The 15230-nt window shown below is 30.9% G+C and overlaps 3 protein-coding genes across 3 annotated transcripts; all 3 read left to right on the top strand.

Annotated features, from left to right (window-relative positions):
• Nucleotides 1-1576: 1576 nt before the first annotated feature.
• Nucleotides 1577-3181, top strand: LOC135842439 (uncharacterized). Its single transcript, XM_065359906.1, has 6 exons — nucleotides 1577-1757; nucleotides 1833-1911; nucleotides 2334-2386; nucleotides 2498-2533; nucleotides 2639-2774; nucleotides 2893-3181. The coding sequence occupies exons 1-6, from the start codon at nucleotides 1632-1634 to the stop codon at nucleotides 2997-2999; spliced, it is 537 nt and encodes a 178-aa protein (XP_065215978.1). The 5' UTR covers nucleotides 1577-1631; the 3' UTR covers nucleotides 3000-3181.
• Nucleotides 3182-6732: 3551 nt separating this feature from the next.
• On the top strand, nucleotides 6733-8153 carry LOC135833270 (uncharacterized). The gene is made up of 6 exons (XM_065346990.1): nucleotides 6733-6883; nucleotides 6969-7059; nucleotides 7188-7240; nucleotides 7357-7392; nucleotides 7494-7632; nucleotides 7743-8153. Exons 1-6 carry the CDS (start codon nucleotides 6734-6736, stop codon nucleotides 7838-7840), a joined length of 567 nt encoding a protein of 188 aa, XP_065203062.1. The 5' UTR covers nucleotide 6733; the 3' UTR covers nucleotides 7841-8153.
• Nucleotides 8154-13145: 4992 nt separating this feature from the next.
• On the top strand, nucleotides 13146-15222 carry LOC135833268 (uncharacterized). Its single transcript, XM_065346989.1, has 6 exons — nucleotides 13146-13438; nucleotides 14054-14126; nucleotides 14245-14297; nucleotides 14412-14447; nucleotides 14572-14710; nucleotides 14836-15222. The coding sequence occupies exons 1-6, from the start codon at nucleotides 13358-13360 to the stop codon at nucleotides 14958-14960; spliced, it is 507 nt and encodes a 168-aa protein (XP_065203061.1). The 5' UTR covers nucleotides 13146-13357; the 3' UTR covers nucleotides 14961-15222.
• Nucleotides 15223-15230: the final 8 nt, after the last annotated feature.

The following is a 15230-nucleotide window of genomic DNA, read 5'->3' as shown; positions in this document are numbered from 1 at the left end:
TCGTTTTCTTAGGAATGTTGCTAAGCGAGATTAAAATGTTCAAATTGAAATAACTCTTCTTTGTTTTTTTTATTACATATATTTTTACACATACTTATTCAACAGTTCGAAAATAGGGTAAGTTACCTACATACCAAAATTTAGATGTCTAGGTCAATTTTATGAAAATTGTATTCCTTATTTTTCAAATTACCACTTTTCGAGCACTTCTTTGTACTTGTAGCAACTTTTGGATTTTCGTAATTCTAAAATTACCGCATTTGGGCAAAAAAATAGGCACAATTTTCAAGAATAAATGTTGTCTGCGATTCATTTTTCGAAAATGAGGTGTTCAATGATACCTCTAGGCGCAAAATTTTATCTACTTTCGATTGATATGATTGTAAACGTGATCTATGACTTGCTATGGTTGCATTTATCTAATAAAAAAACCTAAAAGTCGCCACGTTTGGGTTAGTAGGTACCTACTTCACCTTAGCTTGAATTTCTTAAACGTAGAGTAAATCTGCTAGTGTAATTAAAAAGGAAATTCAAATTGTGATTCGAAAATTTTCAAAATTTAAAAGTTGAGATTTTCGACGAAATCCAACTGGCTCAAAAATGTTTGAACTGAACAAAGAAAACTCGATAGAAAACGCCAAGATACACCTCGAGCCAAAATTTCAAGAGTTAAAATTCATTTTTCATTTTTGGCGAATTTTTGAAAATTCAAATTTCGACCCAATAAACGGGGAAAACTCACAATTTCACCAAACTGACCTATGCTGAAATTCGCTTTGCATAGTTAACCAACTTAGGACCTTTCGAGTCAATTGTTGACGATTTCAAACCGTTCTGTAGACTAAAACGTTTTGAATAAAAATAAAACCAAAGTTGGGATAATTTTGAAAAAAAAAGGATTCGTAAAATTGCAACAAATATTCTCAATTCAACTCAACTCCACAACACTTAATGAATCCAATGAATAATTGACTTGTAGAAGAAAACAATGATTTTTAATCTGCGTAGTAGGTTGCTAGGTACATACCTAATTGATTGTTTAAATCCAAATACAAAGTAGGATGAAATTGTGGGGAAATCTTGTTTTTAGTCCGATTGTTTGATGTTTTCATGGAAACTGCGATTGATTTCTCAAAAGTTCGCTCGACTAGAAACTTAATCAGCTGACCTTTTGCTTACTAAATTAAATGCCAGACGAATTAACAAATTATTTAGGAAGTTGTAAATTTATCAATGGACCGAGAGCAAGGTTATGGTATACCTACATTCTTTATTGGGCATTTGAAAGAGGTACCTAAAAATAGGCCGAAGAAACTGAATACGGTACCTAGTTGAGTAATTAAGATAAGATTAAGAACCAATTCTTCTAATTGATGTTTTTATTTTTCTTACTTTCACCTATACCTACATATCTATATTTCATTACCTGCGATAATAAATTTAGTCAAGGTTTTCCGCAGTCAAAGTTTTCAACAAATGATCCTTTTTTCGAAGGTCTGAGATGGGATTTCAATACTTCATGCACCTATAAATATGCGAAGATTACTCTTCATTAAACACATTTGAGTGTTGATAATTGAACTCGTTAATTTTGTTTATTTTTCAGCATATTTGGTGATAATTGAAAAAAGATGAACTCTTTATTGGCTCTTTTATTTTGGAGTAATGTGGCAATCATAATGGCTACCAGTGTCAATCTAGGAGACGGCGAACCACCGAGGATAGTGCCACCGGAGATCGAAGATGAGCGACCAAAGGTAATAAGCAGGCATTTACGCGTAACGTGCGCATTTAATTTTATCGTTAGGTAACCGTTTTAAATTTCTTTTTAGGACGATCAGCTTCTTCCAAACCGAGAATACGTCAAAGAGTGCAAGGAAGTATTGAAGAACGAATTGAATCTCACTTACCGTAAGTTGAAAGTACACCTTATTGTTGAATGCTCATATGTAGGTAGAAGAAATTAGGCCTAATTTTATTCGCTTTAGCTGTACATTTATTGAATAAGTATTCCAGAATTTCTCAAAAATAATAGTTGTTGATCTTTTTGAATTTTCTAAATTTTTGAAGATTCTTCAAAAATCAAGAAATAAACTTTAGAAGGAACCTGATAATACTACGAATATTTAGGTTGCTAGGGTCTACGAATTGCTTTTTCGTTCTAGCTTGGTTTTGTTCTAATCGAAGATTATCTGCTTAAAAGGTTCCTTTGTCAGATACCTAATACCTATATATACTAATAAATACCTAATTTAGCGTGCTATATTCAGTAGGCATTTTCGTACAACGGCTAAAAACGTGAGGAAGAGTAATTCTTGCATATTTTTTTTCAGTGGAGTGTAAAGACCATAAAATGCTCTGGTTACCGTATTATAATTCGTGTAGCGTAAGTATTACACTTTTGTCCCCATATCACCATTATTCTTGATTAATACGTATTAGGCTAAACATTATTACGTAAACTAATCAACTAATGCAACAAAATTTTTATTCGCAGTGTCTTGTTGATTGCTACTACCACAAGCTTGGCGTGGTATGTGCTACGAGAACATAATTATTTATATCTAACAATTTCAGCTTATTGAAATTAACTGCGAAAAACGAAAGGAATCTATAACAATACTTTTCATTATTACAGCTTTTCCAGAAGAATAATTCAGCGATGGTGGAGTATGCGTTAGTAAGCTCGCCAAATTTCGATTATTACAAGAAAAACATATCAGATCCCTATACATTCAAATTGTATCAATCAATCAATCTCTGCAGACTAATTCGTAAGTTCGATTAAATTTTTGTTCATGGATTATTAGTTACATAATGTACCTAAGATCCCAAATGGGTTTTTCTTTTAGAATGTGCAATAAAATATTACCCTACTCTCTTTTTTTTCAGTCGAAAGTCAAAGGTACGAGAGATGTCATTTCATGTATCATTACAGACGTTGTATTATAAAACGTATGGAGGCGGAGGATTATGAGGCCATGTTCGGTAATTTTTAATTTTAAATCATTGTTATCTCATAGATAAGGTTAGAATGTGTGTTTTAAGTAACTTGTGAATAGGTTTGTATTTATAACTGTTACCTACATGTAAGTAGGTGTAAAATAGTGGGTAAAATGTTATTCTGTTTTTGTTAAATAAATCCATGTTTCTATGCAATAAAAATTTTAATAATATGCGATTTGGTGGAGAGTTCATTTCTAAACTTTTTATACCTATGTATCAATTATGTACCTGTTGAGTATTGGTATTGAAATTTATGAAATTGTAAAGAAGGTGGATAATCCGAAACGATGAGGCTAGATAAAATTTCATCAATTGAAAATCATCTGTGGTAGGTTCTTGCTAGATGAGAATTAAGGATCGTGGTAAAAGTAAAATTTTTATAGACGCTAATTTTTGGTCCTGTTTCGAACTTGTGAACTAGCACTAGGCTTACCTATAAAAGTATTGAAAAATCAAGTTGACTACCTATTTAAAAAAAATGGTTGCTAACTCACGGATGAAAAAAGAATGACTCGAGATAATTTCTTCGAAAATAATATTTTGGTGATGATTTTAATCCTGGTTAAGTCAGAGTATGAAGTAGTTATCTTTACAAGAGGCAATTTCTAGGTCATTTCATCATTTGCAAATAATTTGGGCAGCTCTGAACATAATAATAACATGGTAAATTTTGAAAATGTGAAAATTTATTATTCTAAACACCAAATGATAATGTTTTCTGCCAAAACTGGAACTTTTGGTGGGTATTTACTTACCTGAGATATAATTTTTCTCAAAGATGTATGTATTGGAGCCACAATTTCACAAAATTAATCTAGAAAGCTGAAATTGGGTTTGTATAATTATCTACCTGTATTTTTGATCTTTCGAGCTGATTCTCGCCAATGTTTCAACGGGTAGGTATAATAAACTGGTACATTAATCACAAAATTTCTCCTTGCGTAACTTTATTCAAACCAAAAAAAAATCTGGAGGAGTGAGACAAAAAAAGCAAGTCATTTTTGTCCTTCTATAATATTTGCCAAGTTGATCTATCGATGAATTATCTACTCGTCAATGACTTCCTTACTCAAGAAAATTATTTTCTAAAAAAAAAAAAAAAAAAAAATTCCTCGTATATTTTGGTGCCGGGCCAAATTTTACCCTCGTAAAGTGAAGCTTATCAAAGTTATAGGTATCTCATACACAAGTTCATTAGGTAGGTATTCAAAATTAAATACTATAAGACGAAGAAGAAAAATGGACTGACGTGAGCTTGAATTAACCAACCCAAAATCGCACCGAAAACGTGGTTAACTCACATTTTTAGAAATATTATTTGCCAATAAATAAACAACATAAGAAATAATCCATATAGGTGAGGTAATACCTATTCTTTATCAGAAATGATCAAAATACAGGCCGAACTGGATAGACAGTTAAGATAAGGATTGAAAACAAACTCGTCTACACTTTGTATTTTCATTTTTTCGCCTCATTAATCACCTAGCTACCGCATTACCTGCGATAGAGTAAGGGTAATTGAGGTTAGTTTTTTCCGTATTCAAAGTTTATACAAAATAATTACGTAAATTTTCGAAGGTCTGAAATGAGATTCGAGTGATCCATGGGTTCCTAAAATAGCCGAAGATGTAGGTTTTCACATGAGTTTTGGTCGTAATAATATAACCAATACATAGGTACCTAGACCTACATAACAACGCTGTGAATTCTGTTTTGGTTCTTCTGATTGGTGCGAGTTTGATGTTCATTGCAACTGTTGTTCGGGGTCGAAATCAATAAAGTACCTATGTGCAATTGTGCATAATAATGTGCAGGCTTAATTTCATTATAAATTGGTAACAAGAGGTCCTCTCATTCATTCAGTTACAAATCTTGCTCATTTTTTATTAGATTGTAGAATATGCATTAGCCAGACCGGCAGACTTCTCGTTTTATGAGTACGAGCCAAACTCATTCATGAGAGATTGGTATCAAGCAATAGCACTTTGCAAGCAACACTGTGCGTATGATTATTTATAATTTTATTTGTTGGTCAATTGCAAGTGAACGGTTCTCTTTTTAAAAGTAGAAAAATTATTCATTCTTCAGTTGCAAAGCAGCATATTGATTGAGAGATGTGACTTGATTTATCAATACCGAGAATGTATTGAGAAAGTTAAGAATGGCACAGAATTGCCCTTTAACCTCAATTAAATCAACGTTTATTTGTGTACTTACTATATTCCATATCATTCAATACTTATTATCAAGCTGCCTGTTTAGCATTTGAAATTGCACAGTTCATGAAATTTTCTATATTTTGTCATCCTTTCAATTACTTATACCTACTTGATTAAAATTTCAACTATTGTTAGACCTATAGGTATTCAATTTTTTTCATCGTGGATTTCTGAGAAAGGAAACTTTTTTATACTGATCAAATGAGTAGGTATACAAAAATTTACCTTGTGATCGAGATTAAAAAGTCGAAATATGAATAATCTGAGCCAAGTTCCGAAAAAATCTCGACAACTGCAGATTCTTGGGAGCGTTTACGAGAAATCAAGATAATTAATGATGAGCTTTTGAAAAAACTTAAACTTTTTACAATCATTTTCGATTTTTTTTTTTTTTGAGAAAGTTTGGGAATACATTTGAGCGTCCAGACCTAATAGAAACTTAATTTGTATCTAATTCGATATGCTTTCAACCTACCTATCTCAATGAATTTGAGCCGGCCATATACCTACCTCATTTCAGATATTATTGAAAGCTCTAAATCGTTTGAAAATAGCAAATTTGCAGGTAGTCAAATCCATCATTTTTATCATAAAATTAGAAATCATATTTTGAAAATTTCATTTGATTCATTCGACTGAAATTCGTTGGAACGGAGAATTAAAAAAAAATCAAGTTTTCAGCAGCATCATGCGCTAATCATAATACATATGTATATTTTTGCTGCTTTGAGAAACATTCGAATGTTGGAGAAAGCGACCTGATACAAAAGCTTAAAATACCTAATTGGATTCATCGGGAATTTGCTTTGCATATTTTTGAGATCACTGTACATGAAGATGAAGTTTTTCTGCGCTTTTTTACTCTTCTCTCAGCATGGGAGGGTTTCAATCAAACATTATACTTACTTATACTAATTTCTCAATACAAATTTCGAAATGCTGTTTTTGTCATACACTAATCTTTCTCTCCCAAAGAAACACTATATCCTTTTGAATAATTCAAAACTTTTTTTGAAATCAAAATTTTATTTTTAAAAAGAAAAATTTCCTGCTTAATTTTTTTCACCAAGTATAAGGATAGGTATTTGAAATTTTACTTTATGTAGGTAGCGCATCGTATTAATTCTTCTTAATAATTCGAGGTCGTTGAATTGGACTGATTTTTTTGTTTGGTCTTAATCTTGACCTTCATAACCATTTATGAAAACTTATCTTGCTGTAAGTTTATATCAATGAATGGAGAAACTACTTCCTCTATGCAGCATTTGAAATATAGGTAATCGAAAGAATAATGTGCCGCAACTAATGGACAATTAAGATAACACCCACCTCATCTACATAATTTGTATTTTTATATTTGTACTTTTATTATTTTCATTTCCTGAGATTAATAAATGAGGAAAAAGCTTTGCACGTGTCAAAGTTTACCACCAATCTAATAATTTTTTCGAAGGTCTTGAAGTGGGATTTTAAAGCTGTGTAAGCGTATATAAACGGGTCCCAAGATGGACCATCATGAAAGACTTTTGAGTGTTCATTCTTTCCGAACCTATTTTGAATTCGTTATAAAAAAGATGAATTTCGTGCTGATGGTTCTGGTTAGTACGAGTTTGGTGATCACGGTTTCAGTGTCATACCATGTGGTCGAGAAAACGGTGAGCTAATTTATCAATAATACCTATAGCTTTGATAAACTTAGCTGTAGTATTATATGTATCATTTTAAATAATTTCTTGACAGGATTTCGAATTGATGTACGATCTTCGCTTCGTCAAAGAGTGTACAAACGAATTGAACCTGGAACTGAGCCTCAATACGAGTAACTATAATTGTGAGTAAACAATACGTACCTCTACCTATGCTTGTGTATTTGTAGGTATTAAGCTACTTACGTAGATTTCAAGTTTTAAATCACTATTTATATAAAAGAACTGACTTATTTTTCATATCTTTGACCAGTTACTGTAGCAGACCTAAAATCCATCGGTATACCAAAAACATTAGATGAAGGTGTAAGTATATTATCTACCTGTTAGAATGCATCTATTAGGTATAGTCTATACTAAATGAAATATGTACCGATGAGAATCATCCTGATTAATTCTTGCAATAAAATTTTTATTTACAGTGCTTACTAGATTGTTACCATTTTAAAATGGGCCAGGTACGTGGTATTTTTTGTCTCGTAGCCTAATTTTGAAACTAATATTTGTATTTATAATTACCTACATATTTATCCATGTTTTTTTTTTTTTAATTTAATAGATCAGAAAGAGGAAACAGCCAGACTTCATGGAATACAGATTCATTGGTCAGCCTCCAAAATCAGGAATCGATTTGACGAATAAAACACAAAGTTATATTAAGAAAGTGGCTGAAGCTGAGGCAGATTGTGGCAAGTTTCGTAAGTACTTACCCATTATACACGAATTTCATTTATTGTATCGTTACAGATTTACATATATTTGCTTTTGTAGAAAGTGAAAATAATAGCAATTTTTTTTTCTTTTTCAGTCACAACTATGGTTATTAAGGAGTGCCACCTGGTTTTTCAACACAGGTATTGTGTTGCGAAAGTTCTAAACGGTACAAGACTGCAATTATTACACTGATTGATGATATGACAACCTAGGTACTGATGATTTGTGTTATTCGTAGTCGTACTAGATGTCTCTTTATTTGGAGCACAATAATTGTTAACAATAATTATTCTTAAACTTTTTCCAATGGTTTGTAGAAATAATTTTGTTTTAATGAGATGTTTCATTTTTGTTATTGTTGCTGTATGTTTCGTAAATTTTAGAATTTTTTGTGAAGCTGCTTTGTTATTTGTAGGATTTTAATTGATTCACTTGATTAATTTATGAATTTTGTATAATCAATTGTCAATATGTTAACGTTTTGTAATAAAAATTCTGATAATTATACTCGTACTTTAGATTTTGAGGTATTTTATGTCAAATGAATATATATGTAATACTTTGACATTGGTGTTTAGAGGTTATTAATGTTGGATTCCAAGCAAATCGCACAATTCGTCGAGAGAATAATCTTCAAGTTTTTAAATGTTATTAAAAATCGAAAACAAAAATTGGATACTTACCTAGTTGTAACTTTGGCCAAGTAAAAGTGTTTCGAAATATAAATTTTTGAAAATTAGGAATCTCAATAACGACCAAATGAGCTTAAATAAACTTGCGAAAAATTTCAGACTTTTAACCTCTGAAGAAGGTTGGATTTACCATTTTCAAATTGAAAAAAATTAGGCCACTCGATACTTTCATTTTTTTCAATATTTTAAAACCACAATAACACAGGTGGATATTCGAATCGAAAACTCATGAAAATTTTCTTCCATATTCAATCGAAAATTTGCTGTAGAACTATGTAAGTACCTATGTAGGTATTTTTGGTACGATTGAATTTAGTTTTTAGAAGTTCTTCGACTATTTTTAGTTTTCTAAAGGCTAGTTCGGGCCACCCACGTAGCTGTATTGTCCACGAGTTACAATTCTGAAAAAATTCTCAGTTTTAGTCCATTTTATGTAGAATAATACAATATATTATATCAAAAAGTTGGATGGCCATTTTTTTTCCATTTCCGAGAAAAAAATTACAAGTTTGGCACTTATTGCAAAAATACCATCAGAAACCTGAAAAAATGAAAATTTTTGCATTTTTGAGATATTTTATCGATGTGTAGACGAACAGTGGAACATGTCAAAAAAATCCATCATGAAAAAATATGCAGTTGCATATTTTACCTAGTTCTATAATAATACCTACATGTATCATGCCGGTAGCTGTTTAGGTATTGAACACTTTCTCGATAGTATGAAAAATCAAACTTCTAAAAATTGTACACCAAATAATTAACCTACATTTGATAGGTATTGTACATAGGTACATACAAATAGCATCCAGAATTGAAAAAAAATTAGACCTAAATTACATATTATGTAGACCTATACCTTGCTATAAATACACATTTAAAATAGTTGAAAAATACGTCGAAACCGATTTGATTACTTAAACTATTATTTCTGTTACCTTTGACGGCGTAATTTCATTTTTTAATAAGTTTATTGGAAATAGTTATCAAATTGAAGCTTTTATTTTAAAAAATTTTAATTTCTTTGGAGGATTTTACAGCAAAACAGATGAAAAAATAATCTAAACTCAGATGTGCTGAATTTCATTTTATTTTCAATTTTTTTGACCTTTTGATAAGTAACAATGTTACCTATGTTTGTTTCAAAACTGAATCAAATTTAAATTTTCAAAAATTGTTCAAAAGCTGTGAACTATAAATATCATGTCCGGTCATGAAATTTTGGCCTCGTGATGTATTTTTGGATGCTATAAGTTATTTCGATTACCTATTCTTTTTCTCAGTTTAAATTTTGTTGCCAAGTGGCACACCTCTTTCGTTGGGTTATTTGGAGCTCAATCAGAGAAAACTAGGTAATAAAATAGGTAACCGATCATTTTTCTAAAAGAATGTTGGATCTGGTCCCATTTTAATTGCATTCAAGTATCGAGGTCTACTATAAAATACCATTATTGAGAGTCCAAAGTTTTAAAAAAAATCATGTAGGTAAGAAATATTTTAAAAAAAGCTCGGATGGCTGAAACCCTGAGAATTTTCCATTTTTTTTGTGCTATGACGATCATCTCATTTTTAAGTTCATTATAGACTCGAGTGCGAATTCACAGATCTACCTACCATAGGAATGACGACGTTTAGTTTGCTGTTGCGAGGAAAATCGAATTGGAAAGTGGAAAAATTCACGAATTTTATCGATAAAATAATTTTTAACTTTTTCAAAATTGTCTCTTTGGGTTTGGAAAAAACTAGAATAGGAAGGTAGGTACCTACATATTGTGGAAAAATCGAGGACTTGCTGAAAAATGAAAATGGACCAGGTGAAAATAATTAAAAGTACATATTTGTAAAAGTTGAAGTCAGATTATTGGAAACAAACTTTATCAAATTTCATCAAGAAAATTAGGTATTTTCAAATTGAAAAAATTCTTTTTTATCTGAGAGGACTTTGAAATAGAATTCGTTCCAGAAATGCAGATTTTTTAGAACGTCTTTTTTTTAAAAAAAAAAGTCAAAGATCTCAATGGCAACCGATAATGGGAAAGAATGAGCTCGTCGAAAATTTTAAACATCTCAAGAAAGATAGATACAATCTGTAGCTTCAAAATTTGAAAAAGTTACGTCACTTGATTTTTTCAGCCCCCCTCCCCCCAAAAAATTAGTCAATAATTTATCAAAATCTTCCTTCAGTTTAACAACAAAAAAATTGTAAAAACTAAAAAAAAAAAAACTGAATTCGGCGTAAATTTTCTACATTTTGGTTAATCGTATTTTTTTGTTCACTGAGTGTGCTTTTTTAGAAAATTTTTGAAAACCAAACCGTTTTGAAAAAAATTGTTTTTATGGCAATTTTTCACCTTTTATTTATGAAATACCTATCTATGCGATCTACATATTTTCCAAATAAAAAGAACCATTATGAATTAATTACTTCATTTCAGCTCCTCTTCCCCTGCATACTATGTAGGTACCTGCAGTTTAGGGTAATTCTGGAGCCACTCACGACTTATCAATTTTCTCCAGAACTTTTAAAAAAGTTGAAGGAATCCATGGTTGGTACCTTGAAAAAAGTTTTCCCAAGTTTTCCAACCTTATCTTGAATAACACATCGAAGTCTATGCTCATATATGTACGATTCCCTTTATTTTAAATAAGCTCTCACTCCTTTCCAAAAAAAAACAAAAAAACAAAAAAAAAGAAAAAAAACTTCAGATATTTTTATGAATAATTCACACTTAATACTGAAATCAATTTTTTTTTGAAAATTTTCACGATGATAGGTAGGTTAGGTAGATTCTTGATATGGCAAGTCATACCTATGTATATCAATCCTAATAGATAATTCGAAGTTGCTGAGTTTGAATAGGCATGGAACAATGGACTGACCTGAGCTTGAATTAAATTAACTAGTAACCCAAAATCACACCGAAAACGAGGTTTACTCACATTTTTCGAAATATTTTTTGTCAATAAATGAACAGTAAAAGAAATAATCCATTACGTACTCGTAGGTAGTTATTCTTTATCAGAATCAGAAATTATCAAAATACACGCCGAACTGGATAGACAGTTGAGATAAGGATATTGTGCATATGTGCAGGTTTAATTTTATTATAAATTGGTAACAAGGGGTTCTCTCATTCATTCAGTTACAAATCTTGCTTATTTTTCATCAGAACAGTGTAACCCATAGAGTAACTTCTAAAAAAAATTTACCAACTCATAAAACAAATTTAGGATCTCGTGAAATTCTAAAATTTCAAAAAAAAACAAACGAAAAATTGCATAGATTGATAAAGAAATTTAATGGCTCATTGTTACTCCAGGAAACGTTGTTTCAAGCCATAATATTAAAGCAAGAACATTCACGTTTGAAGGGCCGATTTTTTTACGAGAGGAAAAAATACTGCGGGTCCATATTGAAAAAATAAATAAATAAAATGATGTGCAATTATAAATGAAGGGTTTCTTTTTTAGGTACCTCATACCTGCTATCTACTTAGACTACCAAACTGGAAATCGTTTGTATGATTTTTCCATCTAATTTCATTTTTAGGACAACTGGGTTCTTCTTTTCCAAGATCAACGTTGGATCGATGAGTGCAAGGTGGATCTAAACCTTAACGAGCATTGTATGTACGTACTTAAGTTAAATTTTTTTTTTGTTTCAGATTTTCACAATTTTCTCATAATAACTGTCAACTGCCCTAATTTCGGAGTTGACTGTAATAGAGAATATCAATATCTCGTCAACTGCAAATCCTCAGGAGCGTTTACTAGAAATTAAGCTAATTGAAGATGAAAAATGAAATATCGGTGCTGATTTTGATCCTGATTAAATCAGAGCATTTCACCTCTTTGAGTAGAATTGTTTAGGAGGAGAGAATCAAATTTTAAGCTATTCTACTCGTAATCGAAATCTCTGACAGATTTGAGATCTTATTGAGAGCCGCTCCAGATTGGTTGAAAATAGCAAATAATTTAGAAGTAGTCAATTCCACCATTTTTATGATAAAATAAGAATAAATCAGATTTTGCAAATTTCATTAGCTCAAGTATTCGACTGAAAATTCGTTGAATTTTCACAAAAAAAATCAAATTTTCAGCAGCATCATACGCTATAATCATATTTTTATATACTGCTTTGAAAAAAATTCGAATGTTGAAGAAAGATCGAAATCTCACTGATCAATGCAAAAGCTCAAAAGAATTTGATTCATCGGAAATTTGTTTTGCATTTATTTTTGAGACCATCACTGAATATGGATATTTTCAAAGTTGTTCTCTCTCCTCTCGCCTCTCGTCTGGAGGGAGGAGGGTAGTTCAATCAAACATAAGGTACTACATAATTTCGAAATGGTGTTTTTGTCATACTGTAATTTTTCTCTCCCAAATAAACACTTTTTTCTTTTAAATAATTCAACACTTTTTTTGAAATCGAAATTTGATTTTTGAAAAGAAAAATTTCCCAATTGTTTTCACCAAGTAATAAGTACATACATATAAGGATAATGTATTCGATATTTCACTTTACAAATATGTACAATAGCTCATCGTAGGTATCAAATTCTTCTTCTGAATAATTCGAAGTCGTTGAATTGGTCTATGATTTTTTTGGTTTGGTTTTAACCTTCATCATAACCATTTATGAAAACTTGTTTCGATGTACAAGTTTATATCAATGAATGGAGAAACATACTTCCTCTATGCAGCATTAATTGAAATATAGGTACCTAAATGGACAATTAAGCTAACACTCAACTCATCTAATTTGTATTTATATGTGTACTTTTAACAAATGAGGAAAAAGCTTTGCACGTGTCAAAGTTTACTAAGTACCAACCAATGTAATAATGTTTTCGAAGGTCTTGAAGTGGGATTTGAAAGCTTTATAGGCTTATACAAACGGACCCCAAGATACATCGTCATGAAACAATTATATGACTGTTCAGTGTTCACATATATTTTCGTGTGTTTTTTTTTCAATTATTCGGTATTTTGTATTCGTTATTAGGTAGAAAAGATGAATTCCGTTCTGATTATTTTGTTTGCTGCAAGTTTGATGATCACAGTTTCGCTTTCCTATCATGTGGTCGAGAAACAAGTGAGTTATAACTTATCGATTTCATATACAGTCGGCCCCGCTTACCTATTATGGATCCGCTTAATAAAATCACCCGTTTAATGCAATCAAATGGCTTGGTCCCGATTTTTTGTACCTAATTACACAGAAAATCACTCGTTTAATGTAATCAAACTCCCCGCTTAGCAGAATCATTTTGTGAAAATATTGAGGTATTTTTGGGAAAATGGCTTGTTTTTTCATACTTTAAATCAAAAATTTTGGAATTTTTCACTTATTATTCTCTTATTTTTAAATTTTGATTTCTAACAACTTTCTCTCTAGTGATGATAAAGGGAAAAAGGTCTAAACATTTGAAAATTTGAAAAATAGATATGTTATGTACCTAAATCGCGAATTTGGAGTACCTATCGTAATTTTAATCCATCTTTTTAGTATGCATGTACATTGTGAAGTTGTAGTAAATTTTTTTATGTGAAAATTGTGTTTTTTTACTTAATAAAATCAATTTGCCTCGGACAAATGCGACCATAATAAGCGGGGCCGACTGTACCTACCCTTGATAAACTTAGCGGTAGGTCTAGGTACCTACCTCTGTAAATCCGTTGAGTGACATTTAAATTTATTTCTTGACAGGATTTCGAATCGATGAATGATTTAAAATTTCTCAAAGAGTGTTCGAAAGAACTAAACCTTACCAAATACAATTGTGAGTAAACAAATATGCTTGTGTAGGAATTAAGCTACGTACGAGTAGGTGTTATGTTTTTACCTAATCATTATGAGGGACTAACTTATTCAGTTATTTTTCATATTTTTGATTATAGTTACTGTGGCATACTTGAGATCCATCGGTTTACCAAACAGTTTAGACGAAGGTGTAAGTATATTATCTATCTGTGAATAAATCCATGTATTAGGTAGCCTACTGCATGAAATAGGTACCAATAAGAATCATTCTGATTTATTATTCTAATAAAATTTTTATTTGCAGTGCTTGTTGGATTGTTATTTTTTCAAAATGGGTCAGGTACGTGGCATTTTTTGTCAGCCTAATTTAGTACCTAACAAATATGCGTTTAATTACTTTATTTATCCACAGGGGAAAAATCTTGCAATAAAGGAATAAAATAATATGCTTTTTTATTTAATAGATTAAAAAGAAACAACTGTTGACCTACATGGAACATAAATTCGTTGGTCAGCCTCCAAAATCAGGAACCGATTTGACGAATAAAACACAAACTTATAAAGAGAAAGTGGCTAAAGCAGAGACAGACTGTGGCAAGTTTCGTAAGTACTTAAGTACCCATTATACACGAATTTCATTTATTGTATCGTTACGAATGGATTCATTTTCTTTTGTACCTATAAGGCAAAAATAATAGCATTTTTTTAATTTTTTTTTTGTTTTTCAGTCAAAATGTTTCGTTTTGAGGAGTGCCTTCTAGTTTCTCAGTATAGATATTGCGTTGCAAAAGTGATGAACGGCACGCGACTGCCTTTACTAATAGATGATATAGGCGTTTTTGAAGAAGATTAGACGTATCTTTATTTTGTTAGCTACCTATCTGAAATGTTTTCCAATGGATTGTAGAAGTGATTTTTTTAAAATGAGATGTTCCATTTTTGTTGCTGTTATGTTTCGTAAATTTTAGAATTTTTTGTAAAGCTGCTTTGCTATTTTATAGAATTTGAGTTAATTTACTTTCTTTATTAATGAATTTTGTCAGTGTAATCAATTGTCAATCTTTTAGCTTAGGAAACTACTTTCTTGCAATAAAAATCCTGATAATTATGGTCTATTTACTTA

Source organism: Planococcus citri, chromosome 1 (genome assembly GCF_950023065.1).
Source record: "Planococcus citri chromosome 1, ihPlaCitr1.1, whole genome shotgun sequence".
Lineage (NCBI taxonomy): Eukaryota > Metazoa > Arthropoda > Insecta > Hemiptera > Pseudococcidae > Planococcus > Planococcus citri.
The sequence above is the reverse complement of the archived record's forward strand: the minus strand, read 5'-3'. Positions and strand labels throughout refer to the sequence as shown.

Coding starts and splice junctions, on each gene's coding strand:
- LOC135842439 (XM_065359906.1), top strand. CDS start 1,632: ATGAACTCTTTATTGGCTCTTTTATTTTGGAGTAATGTGGCAATCATA. Junction 1,758..1,832: donor TCGAAGATGAGCGACCAAAG/GTAATAAGCAGG, acceptor ATTTCTTTTTAG/GACGATCAGCTTCTTCCAAA. Junction 1,912..2,333: donor CGAATTGAATCTCACTTACC/GTAAGTTGAAAG, acceptor ATTTTTTTTCAG/TGGAGTGTAAAGACCATAAA.
- LOC135833270 (XM_065346990.1), top strand. CDS start 6,734: ATGGACCATCATGAAAGACTTTTGAGTGTTCATTCTTTCCGAACCTAT. Junction 7,393..7,493: donor ACCATTTTAAAATGGGCCAG/GTACGTGGTATT, acceptor TTAATTTAATAG/ATCAGAAAGAGGAAACAGCC. Junction 7,633..7,742: donor GGCAGATTGTGGCAAGTTTC/GTAAGTACTTAC, acceptor TTTCTTTTTCAG/TCACAACTATGGTTATTAAG.
- LOC135833268 (XM_065346989.1), top strand. CDS start 13,358: ATGAATTCCGTTCTGATTATTTTGTTTGCTGCAAGTTTGATGATCACA. Junction 13,439..14,053: donor ATCATGTGGTCGAGAAACAA/GTGAGTTATAAC, acceptor ATTTCTTGACAG/GATTTCGAATCGATGAATGA. Junction 14,298..14,411: donor CAAACAGTTTAGACGAAGGT/GTAAGTATATTA, acceptor TTTTATTTGCAG/TGCTTGTTGGATTGTTATTT.